At 44.2% G+C, this 22,374-nt stretch overlaps 1 protein-coding gene across 1 annotated transcript in view; it reads right to left on the bottom strand.

The window, feature by feature from the left end:
• kiaa1549lb (KIAA1549-like b) overlaps nt 1–22,374 on the bottom strand; it is a 60,423-nt gene that overhangs the window by 32,954 nt on the left and 5,095 nt on the right. Inside the window, exons 2-4 of the mRNA XM_030377365.1 lie at nt 10,853–11,179; nt 1,793–2,377; nt 1,466–1,581 (exon numbers count right to left, since the gene is read on the bottom strand). Coding sequence (XP_030233225.1) covers nt 1,466–1,581; nt 1,793–2,377; nt 10,853–11,179 — 1,028 coding nt within the window. The remainder of the gene's footprint in view (nt 1–1,465; nt 1,582–1,792; nt 2,378–10,852; nt 11,180–22,374) is intronic.

Below are 22,374 nucleotides of genomic sequence, written 5' to 3'. Positions count from 1 at the left end.
CACACACAAATTAAATATAAATGTCCTCTCTCGAAATTAAAATGTTCGCATACCAAGACAAGTAGCATTGCGAGGAGACTGTGAGAGAATCTGTTTTATGTGCCCAGTAATCATATCCCTCTGCCCTTCAACTGAGATCTAACGCTTGTTTTTGCATCCAAATTAAATTCAAGCTATTAAGAAGGGCACGGCCAGTACATCTGAGTAAGTACCAGTTAATTTAACGTCCCCATATTCCCGTCCTTCTATCAGTCACAGAACACACACAGACACACACACACACAAAGGCACGCACACACAAACACCACACATCACACATAGCACATCACTTCCCTACCCTCACATAAACCCCTATACATAGAATACACCCAAGTGCACGCACACACAAACACACACAAGCATCACACATAACACATCACTTCCCTCACCTAACAAGCATGCACGTATGTGTATATGCGCATGCACGCATATACACATATCAATCACCTAACACAAGCACACACATACACACACACACACTGGCACATATTTCCGCCTCTCATTGACTCCATTTCATCCCGGATTCGCCAGCCAAGATGTGTTTCTGATCCAAAGGTTCGCTGTGGACGGGTGCATTAGAAGCTTATTGGATAGAGAATGATTTTGGCACAGCGGGGATCCATGGTTGCTCTTATGAATAGTTAATCCACACACAGAGCATTGTAATTGTGTTAGCCATGCTTGTGTTTTCCCGCAGCAGCGTGGCTATAGGAGAACGCTGAGAAAGCGTTTTTCCCCAACGTATTTTATTAGAACGAAGCTGGTGTGTGTGTGTGTGTGTGTGTGTGTGTGTGAGCATTGTTATGACATCTCTGATGAATACGCTCTGTGTGCAGTGTCTCTGCATGATGGAGACGGACGGAATTGATTGTGTCACATTTTTAAAGTAACTGTCGCCTTTAATATACATGGGACCGTCGATGGTGCTAGAGTTTGGTTTGACATGGTCTACACCCTGATGCGCCTCTGCAAATATGTAACATCTCCCCACCTGTCATCTGGGACCCAGGAAGTCAACCTCATTTCTATATCAGTCCTCCTCGCCCCCTGCCTGGCATAACCTACATGAAAGTCCTTGGCCAAAGTGTGTGATCATTTCAATACATTGTGTGAAACGATATGGCTTGAATATCATTCATCAACCACAATCCGCCTGTAATTTCGGTTCTGATGAAAAAAGTAATTTAATGCTATTCATTGTTCCTATCTCTGGGGACGTTGGAAGCCCTCAGTTGGATTGCTACTAATAATGGAGCTATGATCATAGTTATTACGAAAGTAAAAAAATCCCGGCATTGGTGAAGAAAGAATAACAAAATACCTTGATTAGTGGTTTGATTGACAAAACATACAATTTTCACCATTGCTTAATTGTTCTGCCCCGCACCAAAGCAGAGTTCATGGGTAAGGGAAGTAAGGGTGAGACCTGAGCTTGGGCCATGCTATCGTTCAGAGCTTTTCGCAGGCCCTGGCTCAGCCCGCGTCGAAGGTTCTGTCGCTGGATGCTGTCAAGACGGTTCCTTCTCACATAGATGGACACAACTGAGAATGAGAGAGAGAGAGAGAGAGAGAGAGAGAGAGAGAGAGAGAGAGAGAGAGAGAGAGAGAAGCAGAGAGAAGACATAGAGACACAAAGAGGCGACAACCGAGTTAGGCAAAGACAGCTGTATCTTTAGAATGTCTAAAGATGATGCTGGGCAACGGCGCAAGAATTACAAAAGCGAGAACGAAGACAGAAAGACAAATGGACTACCTGTTTTCACCCACATCTTCTCTGTGATATTGCACTGCTGGGGCGGGGCCTCTGTGGTGGTGGTGGCGGCGGCGGTGCTGGTGGAGCTCAGGGTGGTGAAGGGGGAATAGGTGCTGGGCGCCCTGGGGGGGGCGCTCCTCGGGATGTGGGGGGTGAAGTTCCTCCTGGTGAACGGAGTCCTCGGTGTCATGGTGGCCACAGTTCTTCGCGTGGTGGCTGAGAAGGGTGGCACGGAGGCAGTAGTGGTAGAAGCAGTAGTAGTGGCGATGGTGGAGGTGGTAGTGGTAGTTGTGGTGGTGGTGGTGGTGGTGGTGGTGGTGGGTGGATGAGGGGTCGCGGTAGGTCGCGCCGTGGAAGACGTAGCGGGGCCGGCTGTTCTTGTTGTGGTGCCGGGCCGTTGGGAGGCGGTCGCCGTGGCGACGTCCTGCAGGGCGGTCAGCGGTGATACCTGAGATGCTGCCTCGACAGACTCCGCGGATGGAGCCAGGGCGCCGGCCGGTGTCCCACCCGGCTGGTTGTCCTTAGGGGAGGCGAGACCCGGCTTTCTGGATGTTCCCGTGGTGAGCTGCCTCGTCCCGTACGTTTCTGCAGTGACGAAAGTGGGAGGGATTGGTGAGGACGGAGGCGCCGCGGAGAACCGGGCGGGAATGACAGGCGGCGTGGGCGTCATGGTGGCTGACTTGATGAGACCTGATGGCAATGCAGTCAGAGACGATGGCGGCGGTGATGCTGCGGAAAGCAAACCACGGTGAGTCATGTACGTGGTGGAAGTTTGTGGGGATGTAGTCGTTTTACTTAGGGTCAGTGCGGCGGTCTCTGAGGACAGGGAAGATGGAGGAGGAAATGGTGGCAGGTGCGACGATGATGAGGGTGATGATAGTGACGATGAGGATGAAGGTGATGCCGATGATGATGAGGATGATGATGAGGAAGATGATGAATGTACTGATTCTCCAGCAACTGCTTTGGATGTTAATGAATCCAACAAGTTATCAGCAGTGCTAGCATTAGTTACTGAAGGCAGGGGATGAGTATGTTTTATTTTAGTGGGGAATTCAGAGTGGGGAAGCTCTGTCGGCAAGCTATCGCTGTTATGATTCAATTGCATGTGGTAGACTCCTGAACTTTTCTCTTTGTTGTCACTTTGAGGAGTGGGAGTCAAATGAACTATTGATGTTCCCTGAGTAGATAGGGTGGGAGATCTGTGATTCGTTGGAGATAAATTCAGCCCACCCCATGGTGGGAGGCCTGGTATATAATCTAGATCTGTTTCTGATGTATTACCCTCAACGCCTTGTCCACTCGCGTTTAGGAGAGCCAGGGAACGATTCCTTGTGCCTACAGTCGCATCAGTCGAATTCAAAGATGGAACTTTCAACAGGCCGCGTTGTGGATGAAGAGCAGACGCTAATCCGTCTGGTGACACATGAGAACCTAAGGCATTAGATACAAGATTGTCGAGTCCTGAGGAACTGCTTGGATGCAATCGAAGAGAGGTGCTTTTCCATTCCGGCTGTGGTTTTGTTATTCCGGGACTGAAAATCGTGCCATCTGCTCGAGGTTGTCTATCTTTGGGGGATGAGGTCGGGTTTTCTCTGTCTAAATAAAAAAGTGATGTATCACTCCCAGGATAGGGGGGGGGGGCCGGTGACTGATGATCAGACCGCAGTGTTCCGATGATTCCTGACCCCGGAGACCTTTCACGCCGATTCATGAGTGTGACTTCATTTTTATTAGAGAGATGCCCTGAGATAGCCTCGGAGGGGGTTGTCTGTGAAGCTGCTTTATTGGCGGGGGATTGGCTGGCAGAGCTACTAGAAGCTATTCTCGAGGCTTTCCAGTTACTGAATGAGGTCAAATGTGTTAAATCCAGTGATGAAAATCTGCTGTCGGCCTGCGTGACTTTATCAGAAGCTTTGTGTACGTTGGATAAAGAAGTTCTTATCTGGCTTTTGCTCACCGGGTGGGTATCTACAGTCCTAATATGAGAAAAGGAGTCTGGTGATGCTGGGGTGTTACCTGAAATGAATTGAACATTGCCCTGTGACGGCTGAAATAAATGCTGGTCTGCTTCTTGTGTGTGTTTGGCCCGTACTGAAATTTCCGCCGTTTTAGTTTGAAGATGGGCCAGAGTTGACAGAGAACTTGTGAAAGGCCTGCTGGTGGGACTAAAAAGTGACCTTGTTTGAAACGGTGTGTCCATTGTGATCATGCGTGATTGATACAAATTCTGGCTTTGATCATGGGCTGATATGTTGTTAAGGCTTTGTATTTGTGGACCAAATGATTCTGATTTTGAATAAGTTCCTTTTGCAAAGACCACACTGAGTGATATCAATCCCTTCCCTTGGGTTTCATCCCTGTGAGATCCTGTCTGTGTGACTAAATTGTATACAGGTGTCAAGTGTAGTGAGTTACGCGATGCTGACACGGAGAAGGTTTTTACTGGAACAGCCGTAGAACGCATGGCTTTGGCCTCAGTCCACGTCTGTTGCAACGGATGCAAACTAGTGAGGGAGGAAACAGCGATGAGCTCAGCTTCTGCAGTGCTTGGCCGGCCACTATTCATAACAAAGACAGGAGCTCCGCGGGGGCCGGGACCTGTCGCTAAATCACCAGGGGGAGATGCATGCTCTGAAGACCCGTTGCCAAGGTGTGGAGAGGTTTGCTTAGTGATTGCTGTGTCAGAGACAGGTGAGTTATCTGCCTCGGTCCAAGGGGTCCGATGTGGAAATGCAACGAACGTTTCCGAGATTCTTAATGATATGGGTGGTGTCATGGTAGGATTCTTAACGTGGCTCCCAGACCATTTCTTATCTTCCTCAACCTTATATGGTGTTCCTGTTAGCCTTTGCATGGGGATGTGTCTTGAAACCCAATGGCTCTCAGACTGCGTTGCAGGGAGCTTTGGGAAAGCTCTGTGCGGCTTTTGATCTGGTAGAGGTTTTTGATCATAAGTGGAAACTGCGGCCGTGCTTCTTCCCTTATTAACAGGCAAGACCCTGATCATACCTTTCAGCGTTTCTGTGAGTTCTGTGGAAAATACTCCAGGAAGCTGTCCTTGACTTGATGGAAAATACATTGGATCGGAGGTATGCGCCGGTGTATTTTTGAGTTTGGGTTCAGCACTGTGGCTAAGGTTACGACTTAGAGTCGAAATGATGCGTGATCTGGTCAAGCGATGAGATGTATCGGATGGTAAGTATACTGTATTTGTTGCCTCTTCTTTGCGGTTTTGAGTTCTGGAAGAAGCTGGATTGAACACGGTTTGATGAATCAGGATTGAAAATGGAGACACTACACTGAACAATCGCTCAGAACGTGTTTGTAAATCAAAAAGGAAACTTGTGTTGGATTGGGAGGATATTGGGATTGCTGTCACGTGAGTGGACCCTGCTGTTGCTAATGATGGCTCTGACTGCGGGACAGGATATGGCAGAATCCATTGGCTTGGAGGGGAGGATGGAGAGATTTCAGAGGATGATAATTTGGAAATAATTGAGGGTTTTGGTGATGGTTGTGATGACAAATAGCTTGAAGGGCTTGAGGACGACATCATGTTTGACAAATTGAACACAGTTGATGCTGATGATAATGATGATGATGGTGATGGTGATGATGAGGATGAGGATGAGGATGATGATGATGATGAGTATGATGAGTCTGATGATGCTAATGATGGTGACTGTGTTGGTGATGATGGTGACTGTGATAATGATGTTAACAATAATGATGGTGTTGGTAGTGATGATGATGATGATGATGATGATGATGATGATGATGATGATGATGATGATGGTGTTGGTGATGATGATGAGTCTGATGAGTCTGATGATGATAATGATGGTGACGGCGTTGGTGATGAGGGTGACTTTGTTAATGTTGATGATAGTGATTGTGGCGATGATGATGATGATGAAGATGGTGTTGGTGAAGATGAAGATGAAGTTGATGATGATCTGAACAGTGAAGTTGACGAGGATATGAAGGATGTCGGAGTCACTAAGGCTGTGTGTTGCCTTAGTGATGATGCTGTTGTTGATGATGATGATGAAGATGATGATGATGATGATGATGATGATGATGATGATGGTGATGCTGATGGGGATTTTGATGATAATGATAAAAAGGTGAACAGTGATGCGGAGAAAGAAGTGACACTTTTTCCTTGAGCAATTAAAGAGATGAATGATGTCGGTGTCACTAAAACAGCGTGAGATTCTGTGTTCTCTTTTTGTGGCAATGATGATGATGATGATGAAGAGGATGATGATAATGATGACCTCATTGATGATGATGTTGATAATGGTAACGTTGATGATGAAGATGGCATTGGTGATGATGATGATGTGAACAGTGATGGTGACGAGGATATGAAGGATGTCGGTGTCACTAAGGTTGTGTTTTGCTTTAGCGATGACGCTGTTTTTGTTGTTGATGATGATAATGATGATGATGATGATGATAAAAATGTGAACAGTGATGAGGAAGAAGAAGGGACACTTGTTCCTCGAGCAATTAAAGAGATGACGGATGTCTGTGTCACTAAAACAGCGTGAGATTCTTTGTCCTTTTTTTGTGCTGTTGCTGATGATGATGATGATGTAGCTGTTGATGATGATATTGAGGTAGATGACGATGATGATGTTGATGGCGGTGACGATGAAGATGAAGATGATGATGATAACAATGTTGACGCTGGTGTTGATGAAGCTGATGAGAAAAATGATGATGGCGGTGATGAAGATGATGCGGATGAGGATGATGATGATGTTAACAATGTCGACGATGATGTTATTGTTAACAGTTTGAACAGCGACGTGGTCACAGGTGCGATCCTCTCGGTTCCCTGCGTGGAGGACACCTGGGATGTGGGGGTTGCCCCCGGCAACGTGTGGGCCGCGGCGCTCTGTTGGAGGGACGATGGGGAGCTGGACGATGAAGGGCCAGAGGATGACATCATGCTAGACACGCTGAACGCAGCTGATGAAGAGGAGGATGCTGATGTCATTGAGGAGGTTTTTAATGAGGATGTTGATAATGGTAATCTTGATGATGATGTTGATAATGGCAATGTTGGTGATGAAGATGCCAAGAATGATAGTGATGATGATGCTGAAAAGGATGATGGAGATGATGATGAAGATGTGAACAGTGATGGGGACGAGGATATGATACTTTTGGCTTCATCCGACGAGGATACGAAAGATGTCGGTGTCAATAAGGCTGTGTTTCGCTTTAGTGATGATGCTGTTGTTGATGATGATGATGATGATGATGATGATGATGATGCTGTTGTTGATGCTGTTTTTGTTGATGATGATGATGATGATGATGATGATACTGTTGTTGATGCTGTTGTCGATGATGATGATGATGATGATGAAGATGACGAAGAGGATGATGATGGTAACAATGTGGATGATTGTGTCGACGATGTTGATAGGGCTGATAATAATGATGGCGGTGATGAGGATGACGACGTTGGTGTTGCTGATGAAGATGACGTCGGTAATGATGATGTCGATAATGGTAATGTTGATGATGAAGATGCCAAGAAGGATAATGAAGATGATGTTGATGATGATAATCTTAATGCTGGTGATAGTGTCGGTGAAGATGAGGATGGAGGTGATGAAGATGATGTGAACAGTGATTTGGACGAAGAAGTGACACTTTTTCCTTGAACAATTAAAGAGATGACGGATTTCGGTGTCCCTAAAACAGTGTGAGATTCTGCGCTCTTTTTTGGTGGGGATACTGTTGATGAGGATGATGATGATGATGAAGATGATGGTAGCAATGTCGATTCTGATGTTGATGAAGCTGATGAGGACAATAATGAGGATATGGATATGAAGGACGTCGGTGTAACTAAGGCTGTGTTTCGCTCTAATGATGATGATGATGATGATGCTGAAGATGACGAAGAGGATGATGATGATAACAATGCGGATGATTGGGTCGATAATGTCGATAAAGCTGATGAGAAAAATGATGATGGCGGTGATGACGATGGTGAAGAAGATGATGATGATGGTAACAATGTCGACGGCGACGCTGATGCTGATGAAGCTGATGAGAACAACAAGGAGGATGGAGAAGATAATTGTGATGTTGTTGTTAGCAGTTTGAACAGCGTTGTGGTCACAGGTGCGATCCTCTCGGTTCCCTGCGTGGAGGACACCTGGGATGCGGGGGTTGCCCCCGGCAACGCGTGGGCCACGGCGCTCTGTTGGAGGGACGATGGGGAGCTGGACGATGAAGGGCCAGAGGATGACATCATGCTAGACACGCTGAACGCAGCTGATGAAGAGGAGGATGCTGATGTCATTGAGGAGGTTTTTAATGAGGATGTTGATAATGTTAATCTTGATGATGATGTCGATAATGGCAATGTTGGTGATGAAGATGCCAAGAATGATAGTGATGATGATGCTGAAAATGATGATGGAGATGATGATGAAGATGTGAACAGTGATGGGGACGAGGATATGATACTTTTGGCTTCATCCGACGAGGATACGAAAGATGTCGGTGTCAATAAGGCTGTGTTTCGCTTTAGTGATGATGCTGTTGTTGATGATGATGATGATGATGATACTGTTGTTGATGCTGTTTTTGTTGATGATGATGATGATGATGATGATACTGTTGTTGATGCTGTTGTCGATGATGATGATGATGATGATGATGAAGATGACGAAGAGGATGATGATGGTAACAATGTGGATGATTGTGTCGACGATGTTGATAGGGCTGATAATAATGATGGCGGTGATGAGGATGACGACGTTGGTGTTGCTGATGAAGATGACGTCGGTAATGATGATGTCGATAATGGTAATGTTGATGATGAAGATGCCAAGAAGGATAATGAAGATGATGTTGATGATGATAATCTTAATGCTGGTGATAGTGTCGGTGAAGATGAGGATGGAGGTGATGAAGATGATGTGAACAGTGATTTGGACGAAGAAGTGACACTTTTTCCTTGAACAATTAAAGAGATGACGGATTTCGGTGTCCCTGAAACAGTGTGAGATTCTGCGCTCTTTTTTGGTGGGGATACTGTTGATGAGGATGATGATGATGATGAAGATGATGGTAGCAATGTCGATTCTGATGTTGATGAAGCTGATGAGGACAATAATGAGGATATGGATATGAAGGACGTCGGTGTAACTAAGGCTGTGTTTCGCTCTAATGATGATGATGATGATGATGCTGAAGATGACGAAGAGGATGATGATGATAACAATGCGGATGATTGTGTCGATAATGTTGATAAAGCTGATGAGAAAAATGATGATGGCGGTGATGACGATGGTGAAGAAGATGATGATGATGGTAACAATGTCGACGGCGACGCTGATGCTGATGAAGCTGATGAGAACAACAAGGAGGATGGAGAAGATAATTGTGATGTTGTCGTTAGCAGTTTGAACAGCGATGTGGTCACAGGTGCGATCCTCTCGGTTCCCTGCGTGGAGGACACCTGGGATGCGGGGGTTGCCCCCGGCAACGCGTGGGCCACGGCGCTCTGTTGGAGGGACGATGGGGAGCTGGACGATGAAGGGCCAGAGGATGACATCACGCTAGACACGCTGAACGCAGCTGATGAAGAGGAGGATGCTGATGTCATTGTGGAGGTTTTTAATGAGGATGTTGATAATGGTGAAGATGAAGATGATGTTGATAATGGTAATGTTGGTGATGAAGATGCCAAGAATGATAGTGATAATGATGATGATGCTGAAAAGGCTGATGGAGATGATGATGAAGATGTGAACAGTGATGGGGACGAGGATATGATACTTTTGGCTTCATCCGACGAGGATACGAAGGATGTTGGTGTCAATAAGGCTGTGGTTTGCTTTAGTGATGATGCTGTTGTTGATGATGATGATGATGATGATGATGATGACGATGATGATGGGTATGCTGATGAGTATTTTGATGATGATGATGATAATGTGAACAGTGATGTGAACAAAGAAGAGACACTTTTTCCTCGAGCAATTAAAGAGATGACGGATGCTGGTGTCAATAAAACAGCGTGAAATTCTGTGTTCTTTTTTTGTGGTGATGCTGTTGATGATGATGATGATGATGAGGATGATGATGAAGATGCTGTTGATGATGATGATGGTGTTGAGGAAGATGAAGAGGAGGATGATGATGATGATGAAGATGATGACGATGATGAAGATGATGCTGATAACAATGAGGATGCTAATGCTGATGAAGCTGATGAGAACAACAAGGAGGATGGAGAAGACAATTGTGATGTTGTTAACAGTTTGAACAGCGACGTGGTCACAGGTGCGACCCTCTCGGCTCCCTGCGTGGAGGACACCTGGGATGTGGGGGTTGCCCCCGGCAACGCGTGGGACGCGGCGCTCTGTTGGAGGGACGATGGGGAGCTGGACGATGAAGGGCCAGAGGATGACATCATGCTAGACACGCTGAACGCAGCTGATGAAGAGGAGGATGCTGATGTCATTGAGGAGGTTTTTAATGAGGATGTAGATGATGAAGATGGTGATGATGATGTTGATAATGGTAATGTTGTTGATGAAGATGCCAAGAATGATGATGATAATGATGATGATGATGATGATGATGATGATGATGATGATGATGATGATGAGGACGTTGGTGATGATGATTTTGATAATGGTGATGCAGATGATGAAGTTGCCAAGAAGGATAATGATGATGATGATGATGATAATGTGAACAGCGATGTGGACAAAGAATTAACAATTTTTCCTCGAGCAATTAAAGAGATGACGGATGCTGGTGTCAATAAAACAGCGTGAGATTCTGTGTTCTTTTTTTGTGGTGATGCTGTTGATGCTGATGATGATGATGATGATGATGATGACGTCGTTGATGATGTCGATAATGGTGATGTTGATGATGAAGATGCCAAGAATGATAAAGAAGATGATGATGATGACGACGATGACGATTGCAACATGAAGGACACGGGTGTCAGCGGTGGCACAGTGCGAGGCGCTGCGTGCTGCATGAGGGGAATGCTGGGAGCCAGACCTGAGCCGGAGAAGGACGAGGAAGAGGTGCCCGAGGCCTGGTCCGGGTCCTCTGAAGGCCGCTGGCTGGTGAGGTTCCTGTCCCGGGTGATGGTTGGCGAGGTTCTGCTCTGGACCAGGTTCAGCGGATGTTTGGCCGTTTCCGCCAGAAACGTTATAAAGGAGGAGTACGCAGGATGGCCTCTCAGCCCTCCCCCTTGAGACGTGGCCTCCGCATCCGAGTGGCCGAGTGAGGAAGGGATGTTGGCCAATGGGGGAGCAGGACCCCCCGGGACCGTGGGGCTGCTGGGTAATGAGGAGGAGCCAGAGGCATCATATGTGGTTTCTTCTAGAAGAGAGCAGAAGGGAGGACTGATGAGTGTGTATACAGGACATTGAACCACAGAGGCACATCATTTTCATTATGTTGACGCTTAGTCATTAGCAGATGCTTTTATCCATAGTGACGTACAGAAGCTGAAAGAGTGCAGAGGAAAATAGAAATGAGAAACAAAGTTGACTGTGTGTTTTATTAGAGCATAGGTGTTGGAGTACTTAACAAAGTAACTTATGTTGTTACTAGTTCTATAACAAAGTACAAAAATCTGAAGATGAGATGTTCCAAGCACAGATGGGCCTTGAGATTACTTTTGATAGTTTGAAATACATAGATAGATAGTTAGAGGTTCTACAGACACAAATTCATGTCAGGTTAGCTCAGGAGGTAGAGCGGGTTTACATACAACCGGCCGGTTGCTAGGTCGATTCCCGCCTCCTCCTAGCTGATTGCCGGGGTGTCCCTGAGCAAGACACCTAACACTTACTGCTCCCGATGGCTGTTGTCTTGCATGGTTGACTCTGTCCTTTATATATATGCATGTCTGTGTGTAATTGTTGACTCTGCCGTACATGTGTGCATATTAATTGCACGATTGACTCAGCTGTATATGTGTGTCTATATACTGTAATACTTGCATGGTTGACTGTGCTGTACATAAAGTCCCTTTGGTTAAGTAAGTCGGCATTGTTTTTGGTTGTCAGGCGCTTCAGGGCCATCTGCTAAAGGCTCTAAATGTAATAAAGGGCCTAGAAGTAAGGCGGGCAGAACAATTCACAAACACTATGGAGCTAGGTAGGTCATTCCACCATCCAGGTAACTCACACTTTTACACAGTGAAACAAACAAAATATTTCTTTGGTCTTAGCATCCATCAATATTTTGTACCAGAAGTCTGTATGACTTCATACAGAAAAAGTTAAATGTGTTTCACACATAAATGTTTTAAGGAACAGCAACAAAGGTGTTTTAGAGAAAGCTATGATGTTTGGTTGAATGGATGCTGCTGACAGATGGATTGTGCTCTCCAAAGCAACAGGGATGGCTGCGGCGCATCTAGCTTGATTGAGTTTCTGGACAACAATGGAAGTCTACAACATCAAGGGTTAATAAATACAGACTCCTACTCAATAGACTGTACACAACTATGTATTATGGTGCTTATCGGAGCCACATGGCATCAAATATTAGTAGAGTAACATAAGGGTAAAATCGACCTGATTGTTTTCTCTCTGATCTACAAAGAAAAGAAACAGAAAAATGAGGTTTAGCTACATAATACTGTCAGGTAAGTCGCCAATATAACATAATGGGTTCTTCTCATTGATAGTCTCAACATTCAGGCGCTCTAAACTCAATCAAATCATTATTGTATGTCAAGAAGCATTCCAAAACTAAACTTGAATTATTTTATTAGACGCCAATATGCAACAAAACATGGTAACAAAGTAACTAACTATCAAAGTAAGTTTGTAAAAAAGTACAAAACTCTGAAGATGAGTTGTTCCCAGCAGAGATGAGCCTTGAGATTACTTTTGAAGATAGTTTGAGGTTCTGCAGTCACTATTCAGGTCAGCTTAGCTCCTACTGGCTGAGTGTCGGGGTATGCTTGACGCAGCTATATGTGTTTCTATACGCGTGTGCAATACTTGCATGGTTGACATCGCCGTTTATACGTATTAAATGTTGCATGACCCTCTGGATAAGTAGGTCAGCTTTGGGTTTGGTTGTTACTGGCTTTTTAATGTGAACCCCGAAACGGAACTGGAATCCATTTCATTAAACGCCACTATGCGACAAAACATGGCGGTATACAAAGTCTCTCCAGTACCTCTCCACAAATGTGTACTCTTACAGGAGGGGACAGGAGGGGAAAAATAGAAAGTCTTCACAAGTGGCACAAACATTATATCTGTGATGCGTGACGACAGGGCAGATAGCAGCACCTACAGATAGCAGTATGGATACACAAAGACTAATATCGCCCGAGGCACCGACCCCAACTCCGTTAGCGCCAAGACGAGCTTCCATGGTGAAAACAGAGAGATGTAAGAGCAGTGGGAGATGAAAGAGAAAAACACAAAACAAGAGGCTGGGGAAGTCAAAGGAGGGTTTAACGTGTTGCAAGGAAGCCACTAGTAACAAGATGGCCGTCTCGGGGACAGGACAGCACATCGTTTGAACTTCCTTTGACTTCGGTCTCTATTCTCAGCACGCGCCATCACCGGCCCATCCACGCCGTATCCATCCAGGGGGTGGGGGTGGGGGGGTTCTTTTATTCATTTATTAGCATCTGCAACCCTGGCACACCGCTCCCACCGCCTCCGCGATGCCTTCCCATGAAGTGGTACGTCCTGCTTCTACACACGGCTCTGTGACAGCCAAACAATAGGGGGTGTGGAGAGATGAAGGGAATCAAATGAAACGGTGTTGTTCACGGCAGCAGCGTACCCGGCCTGCAAATGGATATGTTGTAGAATGACACGCTTGCTGTGTTGTTCAGGCACCCCCCCCCCCCCTCAACATGCACGTTTTTAGATGACGTGACCTACTTGCACATGCAAATGCATGCAGTGTGTACAAAGTGTGTACACTCCCCGTACACATTTTACAGTATGACAGTTTCAGAATTGAGCTGATGTCATGCAGTTGTAACCACGGTTGGCATGGAAAAGCAATCTAAAAAAGTGTTCGGCCTACAGTTATTTGCCAACCATTTAATGGAACTGTGATCACATGTAACAGTGAGCCATGTTTAGAAGGCTTGATGCATTTGAAGAACTTGAGGTTCAACATTCAGCATGAGTATACTCATTGACGAGATGTAGCATAGAATAGATGAATAATAGAATAATATATGGAAGAATAACTCATTTTAGTCATTGAATAAAATAATTCATTGTATTGAACTGAAGTTGTGAGGTTGGCTACATACTCAAATTATAGTATAAAATGAATTTCACATTAAAACCATATTAAGACCATATTCACTGTAAGGATTTTGCAGGAATTATCTATGATACTTATTTTACAGTTTAATGAATTTCTCGACAAAGATCACCCATTTGTTATTCTGAATTCCACCAACAACAAAACTAATCAGCCCTGAAACATGTATGGCTGTATAAATGCATGTGTGGCACGGACTACAGTGAATATGTTGCTGGCTCCACAAAGTCACTTAGACAGGAAACACACAGGTGGTGATTCCAACTAAAAGGTGTGCAGTACACCTGCGGTTTACCACCTGCTCCAATACAGCGTGACATACACGAGTTTGAACAAAGCTGCACACGCAGGTGATGATTATAAAAAGAAACTGATGGAAGTAGACGACCACAGACCGGAGAGATTATGAAGAAGAGTCGGAAGGAAAGCAAGAAAATAAATGCTTTCAAAAGCAACAATGGCCTCATCACGTCCTCTCCGAACAATGAGACCGAGCGAGCCTGCGAGATGTGTTAAAATGTCCTGTCTTCAGCACGGGGTACAGAGACAGAAGCCGTAAGAGCCATGCTCTTTCAAACAGCTTCTACAGCCAGCCTTGCACAAATCACAGAGCTTGTTTCCCCTTCGCTGTGTCGTCCTTTGTAGCCGCGCTACTATCTCTGAGCCAGCAGGGCACATCCGCCACCACCACCACTACCACAAGTCTCTCCAGATGCTGCTATCCTATTATTCCCTGCTCTCTGTCTCTCTATTGCTCGGAGCTGTATTTGTAACTGCTGCTGTTGTTGTGGGAAGTGCATATAGAAAGTGTGTAGACGGTATGGAAGGCAAGTATAAAATAGTAGAGAATGGAGGGGGGATGGAAGGGTAGCAGACATGGTGGAGTGGAAGACATTTGGATCTAAATGTATCTGTTGTTGTTGTGGATTTTCGTACTATTCAATATCGTTGTTGTTTTTTTCTATCTGCGATGTTTTTTGTTGGATAATAATTGGTTATATCTTACCAATGAATTGAAAAAGTGTGAAGCATGTGAAGAAGCTGGTGGACACCGGATTGACTCAAATAACAAAATAGTTTTGAGTGTTTATGGAGGTCAGAATAGGAAGGTTCGACTTCCAGGTCGGCCTGGAGAAGTGTGACAAGGGCTGCTGGGCCGATAGGATGTCACACACCCCCAGCTTCCTGTAGGGCTGGAGGTGCAAAGTCAGCTCAGTGGGTTCCAATGGCCGACGACTGTGATCTGAATCAACAGCGCAAATTGGAAAACCGCGGTGTGCAGAAGACGCAGTGAACTCCCCTTAAAAAGCCAGTGAACCCAGAACCGCTTTTTGGGAGTCTTAAACGTGGTAAGTTGTCTTATATAATCGTCAACATGGTAAACTACGAAAAAAGGTATCGTGGCGTGGTTCACAGCCATGGGGATAACACCCCCCCACTATTTCCTAAAACTCTCCAATACGTATTTCTTAAAAATCACATAGTGTTCAAATTCCATCTGAATCAGAGGAGGGGAGGGGGGCAGGGGTCCCAGTGTTTATATTGTGTTGTTTCTTTGTAGAGGAACAGGGTGCTGGTTGGGTCTTTCATTATACACCAGAAAGTGATCAGAGTTTACTGTTGGTTTCTGCGGTGTCCGTGCCCACGCTGAGGAGACAACACTTTGAGGAGCGCCGTGGGAAGCGATGGCAGACGCGATGTCTTCTATCCTCAACCACAGGATCCAGGCCAAGTTGGGCTTCACAGAACTGCCCACGGTGGAGGGCATTTGATTTTACCGCATCGCACACAAATGAAACACTCTCAGACATGTCGCTGAATGACTGGAGAAAGAGAGGAACAGCAGCCCAAATGTATTGATAACAGGCTTATATTTTGTAAAGGTGACAATGGAAACAAATATTAAAATCTAGGCCTAACTTCTATTTTATTAACTAATATTGATCTTTTCAACTTTTATTCTGTCTGAGACTCGAAAGTTCTTCTTTTCATTTCATTTAGATTTGAAGTCAAATTGCGCTATATTTCAAAGACAATTGTACTTTGTATTTTAGTGTTACCTATTTAACAATATATAAGAAGTAAGCAGGACAACCAACATAATTAAATAACCATGAAATTATATCACAACTTTTTTCGCAATCCTTAGAAAGATGACAGACAGAATGAACAAATGCCAACAAATTGAAATCCCCTACAGCTTTCTATGCCAAATTAGGCAGTGGTTATTTAAGATACCAATTTCTCTGCATTTGCTGTAAAGGCCTTTGCAATCCCTTTTAAATGCTCTCTTTGAGACTACTTAAAGTAGCTTTCTCTACTCATTGCCAGAACAGCTAAATAAGGTCATAAAGCGCTTTCCTGAAGTACTTCAATGGGACGCATAGCCTAGTACCTCACTTAAACTATAACAAGCTCCAAGTAGAACAAGCAAAAAGATTGAACCACTGAATATATATATTACACCTATTTAATAAAATATACTCTAGATTTGACAAATGAAACATTGACACCTAAATGAAAATAAATGCATGATCAAATCCTTAAATAGGCTACATTGAAGTGGTTTATGATATAGTAGACTCAACAGCAACTCTCAGTCATCTTGGTCTCCCATGGACAGTTTTTAGTGTTTACATTCAATTGGAGAGGTTCTGGGAAAGCACCTTCAACTAGTGAGTATACTTAAAAGCTATCATTACTATTATTAGCATTACCACATATTTGACCACCCCCAGTAAGACTTCAAGATCAAGAGCAACCAACCCATTGGTTTGAACATGTCTAATATGCTTATAGAGTCCAAATGTCTTAATGAATAAGACACAAAGCTATATGGGCCAAGTTGTAACCTATTTAGCAAAGAGTAGCTGGTGGATAATCTAGGGTATGAGAGTACCATAGCGGTCGTACACTAGAAATGCAACAGCCCTTTATTTAAATGTGCCAGGACTGTCTAGTGTTTAGGGGCTTTGACTTTAATATGTGCATGCACTCACTGCCCATTGACGGAGTCCTGTCGAATAAAAATGTATACCTCATAGATTACATTTTTAATCTAACAGCCCTCATAAGTGCTTTAAATCCCTATGTATATGATGAGGTCTTTGATATTGGAAAACGCTACAACGATATAATTTGGTGTCATTAAACAATTGTCAAACATACAATTTTTCAGCTGACTCAGCTGAATGTTTGTTTGTTGGTTTGTAAACCCATCGGAAGGTAAAGCTGATCTTAGAGATTGCATCAGGTTCTTTTTAGATTGCAAGCCTGGCCTGTTTGCAATGTGAAGCACAGGGGATTCCTTTCACAACGTATAGACTCACAATGTATTTTCTTTCATGCCAGTGGATTATCAGCCATGACACGTTGGCGGAATACCTCTTTGAGATTGTCATGTGACTGACTCACAGGTCAGGTTGGTTTACAGTGGGGACTCTCTGTGAACTCGATGTGCTTACAGATCGCCCGCCCTCCCTCCCCATATAAGCAGCGTGATTGGTCCAAAAAAAATAAAGAGCGGCCATGCCGTCCAATCGGACTAAGGCTGCATTCAAAAGGTTTGATTTGTGAAACTGGGAAATTAGGAGATATAAAAAGCCTGTGGAGAATGGAGCTCGATCTTATTATGGAGCGGCTTCTTAGGGATGTTTAAAAAAACACACACAAAAAAATGAGTGTCACACTTTAAATTCTCCTCCTACACTTCTCACTTCACCCTGTGGCCTACTTCAAAACATTATTCCGCCTTTTAATGCCGACTAGCAGCCCACAATTCAGCGTTGTCCAAAAAAAATAGTCAAAACTTTAAAATGTGCTTTGCTCTGCCAAAAAAGAGTGCAGCGCATTTTCCCAAGCAACCAATTTCAATTCAATTTGTGCCAAGTTATCTTAAACTTTGCAGCGGAAAAGAAATGACTCAATGCAGTTTGGCGGAAAAGAGTGAATAAGCTTTTATGACTATGAAAGCCTATTAATTCTTATGATAGAAGGAAGTTATATTAATTATAATACACATATATTCAGAATAAATACAATTACAGACAGACGATAAAATTACAGATGTAATACACATTGCTTTGCTAATAGAAAACAACCACATAGTGATACAGTATGGAGACTGAGGTGAGAGTGAAAGACACAGACAGACTGACAGAGACGGAGACTGAGGTGAGAGTGAAAGACACAGACAGACTGACAGAGACGGAGACTGAGGTGAGAGTGAGAGACAGAGACAGAGAAAGACAGAGACTGAGGAGAGAGTGAGAGACAGACAGAGAGAGACAGAGAATGAGAGAAAAAAACCGACAGAGAGACAGAGACTGAGTAGAGAGACAGAGACAGAGAGAGACAGAGACAGAGCGAGACAGAGACTGAGAGACCGAGCGATAGAGACTGAGGTGAGAGTGAGAGACAGAGACAGACAGATAGAGGCGGAGACTGAGATGAGAGTGAGAGACAGAGACAGACAGATAGAGGCGGAGACTGAGATGAGAGTGAGAGACAGACAGACAGATTCAGAAAGCGAGAAGTGAAATCGGGGGGAGGGGTGGGGGGGTGTACAGTGACAGAGACAGAGTGAAGCACCGAATGAAACTGGAGCACTCTCACTCTTATCTCCTGGGACGGTGCCTATGAGGACAAGCAGAGGACAAGTGAAGGAGTTGTGGGTGCATGACAGGGGGCTGCATGTCTTCCACTGGACGGCCCCATGCCCCACAGTGCTGCAAACACAGCCGGTCACACATTTTAAACCCATCGATCGCTACGTCGTGCCAACAGCGGGAAATACATAGCATTGCAAAAACCTGCCGTATGCGATTACTTACCATCTGCTTTTTCTAGGGTTGAATATCTCTGGACTTCCTGTAATTGTTGCGTTGATTTACATTTAGGTCATTTAGCAGACGCTTTTATCCAACGCGACCTACAACGGTTCACACACACATTGGCACACCGACGGCGGAGTCAACCATGCAAGGCGACAGCCAGCTCGTCGGGAGCAGTTATGGGTCTTGCTCAGGGACATCTTGACAATCAGCTAAAGAAAAAGCCAGGGATCGAACTGGCAACCTACCGGATACAAGTCAACCCGCTGTGCCTCCTGACCTAAGTCAACCCTGATTTGAGTTTATATGGCTCAAAACTAGGCAAATGTAGCCCTGATGAAAATAGTCTAAATACCTGTAGATAATATACCTTTAAATACCTGTAAATGATATATCTTTAAATAATAAAAGTCAAGTGAACTTAGACTATACTCGGAGACACGTGCAGGGCACCACCAACCTTTACCTACCATTTGTTTAATGCAGTTATAATAGGCGCGTTCTGACTGAAGGACTTTTCCCTGAAGTGAGCCGCGATGGCTGTGGCTTTTACCACCGTTTAGAGGCTCAGCTAGTACCTGCCTCGGGGTAGGGGCTCTCTGAGCCTCAACTGAGATGCTCCGAACTAGTCGACGCTGATTGGATACGGTTGAGGAGGGATAGGATGTGAGTACTACGTATGATTAAGGCGGGATATGGCGTGAGTAGAACTCGACACAGCCACAACATATAAACAGTGCCATTTGTAAAAAAAAAAAAGAAGCAGAGCAGATGGAGACAAGCAGACGATCGAGAACGAGAATTAATAATCACAAGCTAATTAATCACGTAAGAGGAAAAGTGTTCCAGAACTAATTACATCACATTTGAACTCCGTTGGGTAGCCACTACAAAGGTTCCTGGATGGGAACGGACGCAGAGGGGAACTAAGAGTGTGGGCGTAGCCAAAACACTGAGCCGCTTTCCAAGAAGTCCCTCAGTCGGAACATGCCTATAGACAAAATGACAATAGTGTGGCTTGCATTGCAACCACACTAATAAGATGATAGGATTGGTGGTAGGACGGGACCATGAAGAACTAGGAGAGGGAGCAGTTATAGGTTAGAAAGATTAGAAAGATTAGGTAGCAGGATATCCAATTGATATCCTTGAAAGCAGTTTTGATTTGCCATCTCGGCAGAAAGTTTGCAGAAAAATTAGGTATACGTAAGTATTTTCTCTCTGTCAGGCCGTTTTATGTGCCATATTATAAATTATCAACGCTCATGCCAGCAAAATAATAAGTTAAAGTAAAACAATGGCCTACAACATGTTGACATTGTTAAGATATGTCTATTGGTGATGTACAATGCACCCCAGGTCCTAACCTTTTTATGTAGTATTTAACGTTGTAATGGGGTTTTGGAGGAGAGTCTGTCTTTAAATTGGTGTAGCACCAACCATAAGTATCCGATACTAGTTTTATTCCAGTATGAGAACAACAACAACAACAACTCAAGGGTTCTGTCTCAGAAAGACTATATATTACAATTTTGCAATGTTCCTATGGCGAGAAATCAGTCATTTAGTAAGAGGACACGCATTTTTGCCGGGCCAGCGCCCTTGTAAATCAAGAATGCACTTATGCTTTGTGGGCTTAGGGCATGTGGTAAATGGTCTCATATTGTAACACAGGCCCAGCATACTGCCAAATTAGTTAAGCCTGTTATATATATCGTTATAATACATTTTATTAATTAATTCAATTTATAAAATAACAATGACAGAAGGCTTCCTGCTGATGTTGAGAGGGGCTATGGAAAGTAATTCTGGAAGCCTGACCAACAGCCATTGATTCAAATAACTATTAATAACACATATCGGATAAAGAATTAATTGGAAATCAATGTTAGACGTTTTATAACAATGTCAAGTCTTTTAACCTGTATTATTCCTTTAACTCCAGAGTATTTATGCAAGTGAAGTGAATGATTTAGTTAAGTGTTTCAGTATGTTAAAGGTATAGGCGATGAATGAATGCTCCCTCCCCTCACTAATTAAAACATACTTATGAATATTTAATTCAATTTCTGCCAAGTCCGTTACGCTAGATGCCACTAGGTTCTACACACTGCACCTTTAAGAAAGTAGAGTCAACTCAACCAGGGATTCAAGGTCAGATACTACCCTTGGGGACCGGGAAGAGCCAGGGTTTCTCTGATGAAGAAAAGCAAAGTGTTTCCTGAACACTGGATGGATTGTGGTGTAAGACAGAATCTTTGGTGATCGGAAAAGCTGCTTCGTTCCTCTGATTAAGAAAACGCTAAGGATTCCTGCAGATTTCTGCTTCCCTTTTCTGCATTGGAGTGACCCCATACAAACTATGAGTAGGTCTCACGTTAAAACCCACTGCTCTGTTGAGTGAAGGGCATTTGTCTGCGAGGCGGTGCAGCCTCACGGCAGTGGTGCCATGCTGCCGCGGGCAGCGGAGCTCCACCGGGAGACAATCGCGGGCAACAATCCCTTTCTCCTCCATGTCGTGGTTCATGTGCTTCAGGGAGTCAAAGCCAAAGTTCCTTTCCCCCGAATCCTTCTCAACCATAACAATAATTCATAATTAATAATACAGTGTGTGCAATCTCACACACACATACACATGTGGCGCTCGCACGGTCGTAGCTCTGTTTGTCATTGGCGGGCCAAATTCTCTGGGCGGGCAAGGCAGAGAAAGGGGAGATAACTTGGGCCCTTATGACGACATATGGGACCACATTCCAAATCAGCGCGCCTGAGCTTCCATTTCTTCAAAGGCGAGCAGGATACCTAGTGCTCGTTTTACACCGAACGCAAGTTTTAGCCTCTGGGGGACCATAGGCAGGCTAGGGGAACTCATATTAATGTTAGAAAACCTCATAAAGTGAGATTTTCATGCCGTGGGACCTTTACCGTAGTGGAAATAAAGAAAACAACCTATTTACAAATAATCGCTATTACAATTTAGTTCATTATAGAATTACTGAAAAAAGGGAAAATACGGTGACAAGTACTGTATTATCTACAGAGTAAGCAAGGGCCCCCTATCTTTAGTTTAGGCCCAGAGGTTCATTAATGGTTGGGGTGCTACTCAAATATTAATAATGATACAAGTCACAAGCAGCCATCCCAGCACACCAGGAGACTGAACTTGGTGGCTCTTCAGCAAAAGTGTGATTAATTTTATCATGATGTGCCAGTGGACAACATTATTATTGGCTAGCTGTATCTAAAATGTGTCTGGATTAAACCAGATGTTCAGCATATACCAGACAATGGGAAAATAAAAAATGTAATCTGTTATTACAATTATACATTATCAAAGCATGTTTCTATATCTGCAAATGTGAATTTACCTAAACAGGTAACATGTCTATATTTAAGCATGCACACACAAAAACGGAAACACACACA

Source organism: Gadus morhua, chromosome 14 (assembly GCF_902167405.1).
Source record: "Gadus morhua chromosome 14, gadMor3.0, whole genome shotgun sequence".
In the NCBI taxonomy this organism is placed as follows: Eukaryota; Metazoa; Chordata; class Actinopteri; order Gadiformes; family Gadidae; genus Gadus; species Gadus morhua.
This window is presented reverse-complemented; position numbering and strand designations above follow the sequence as displayed.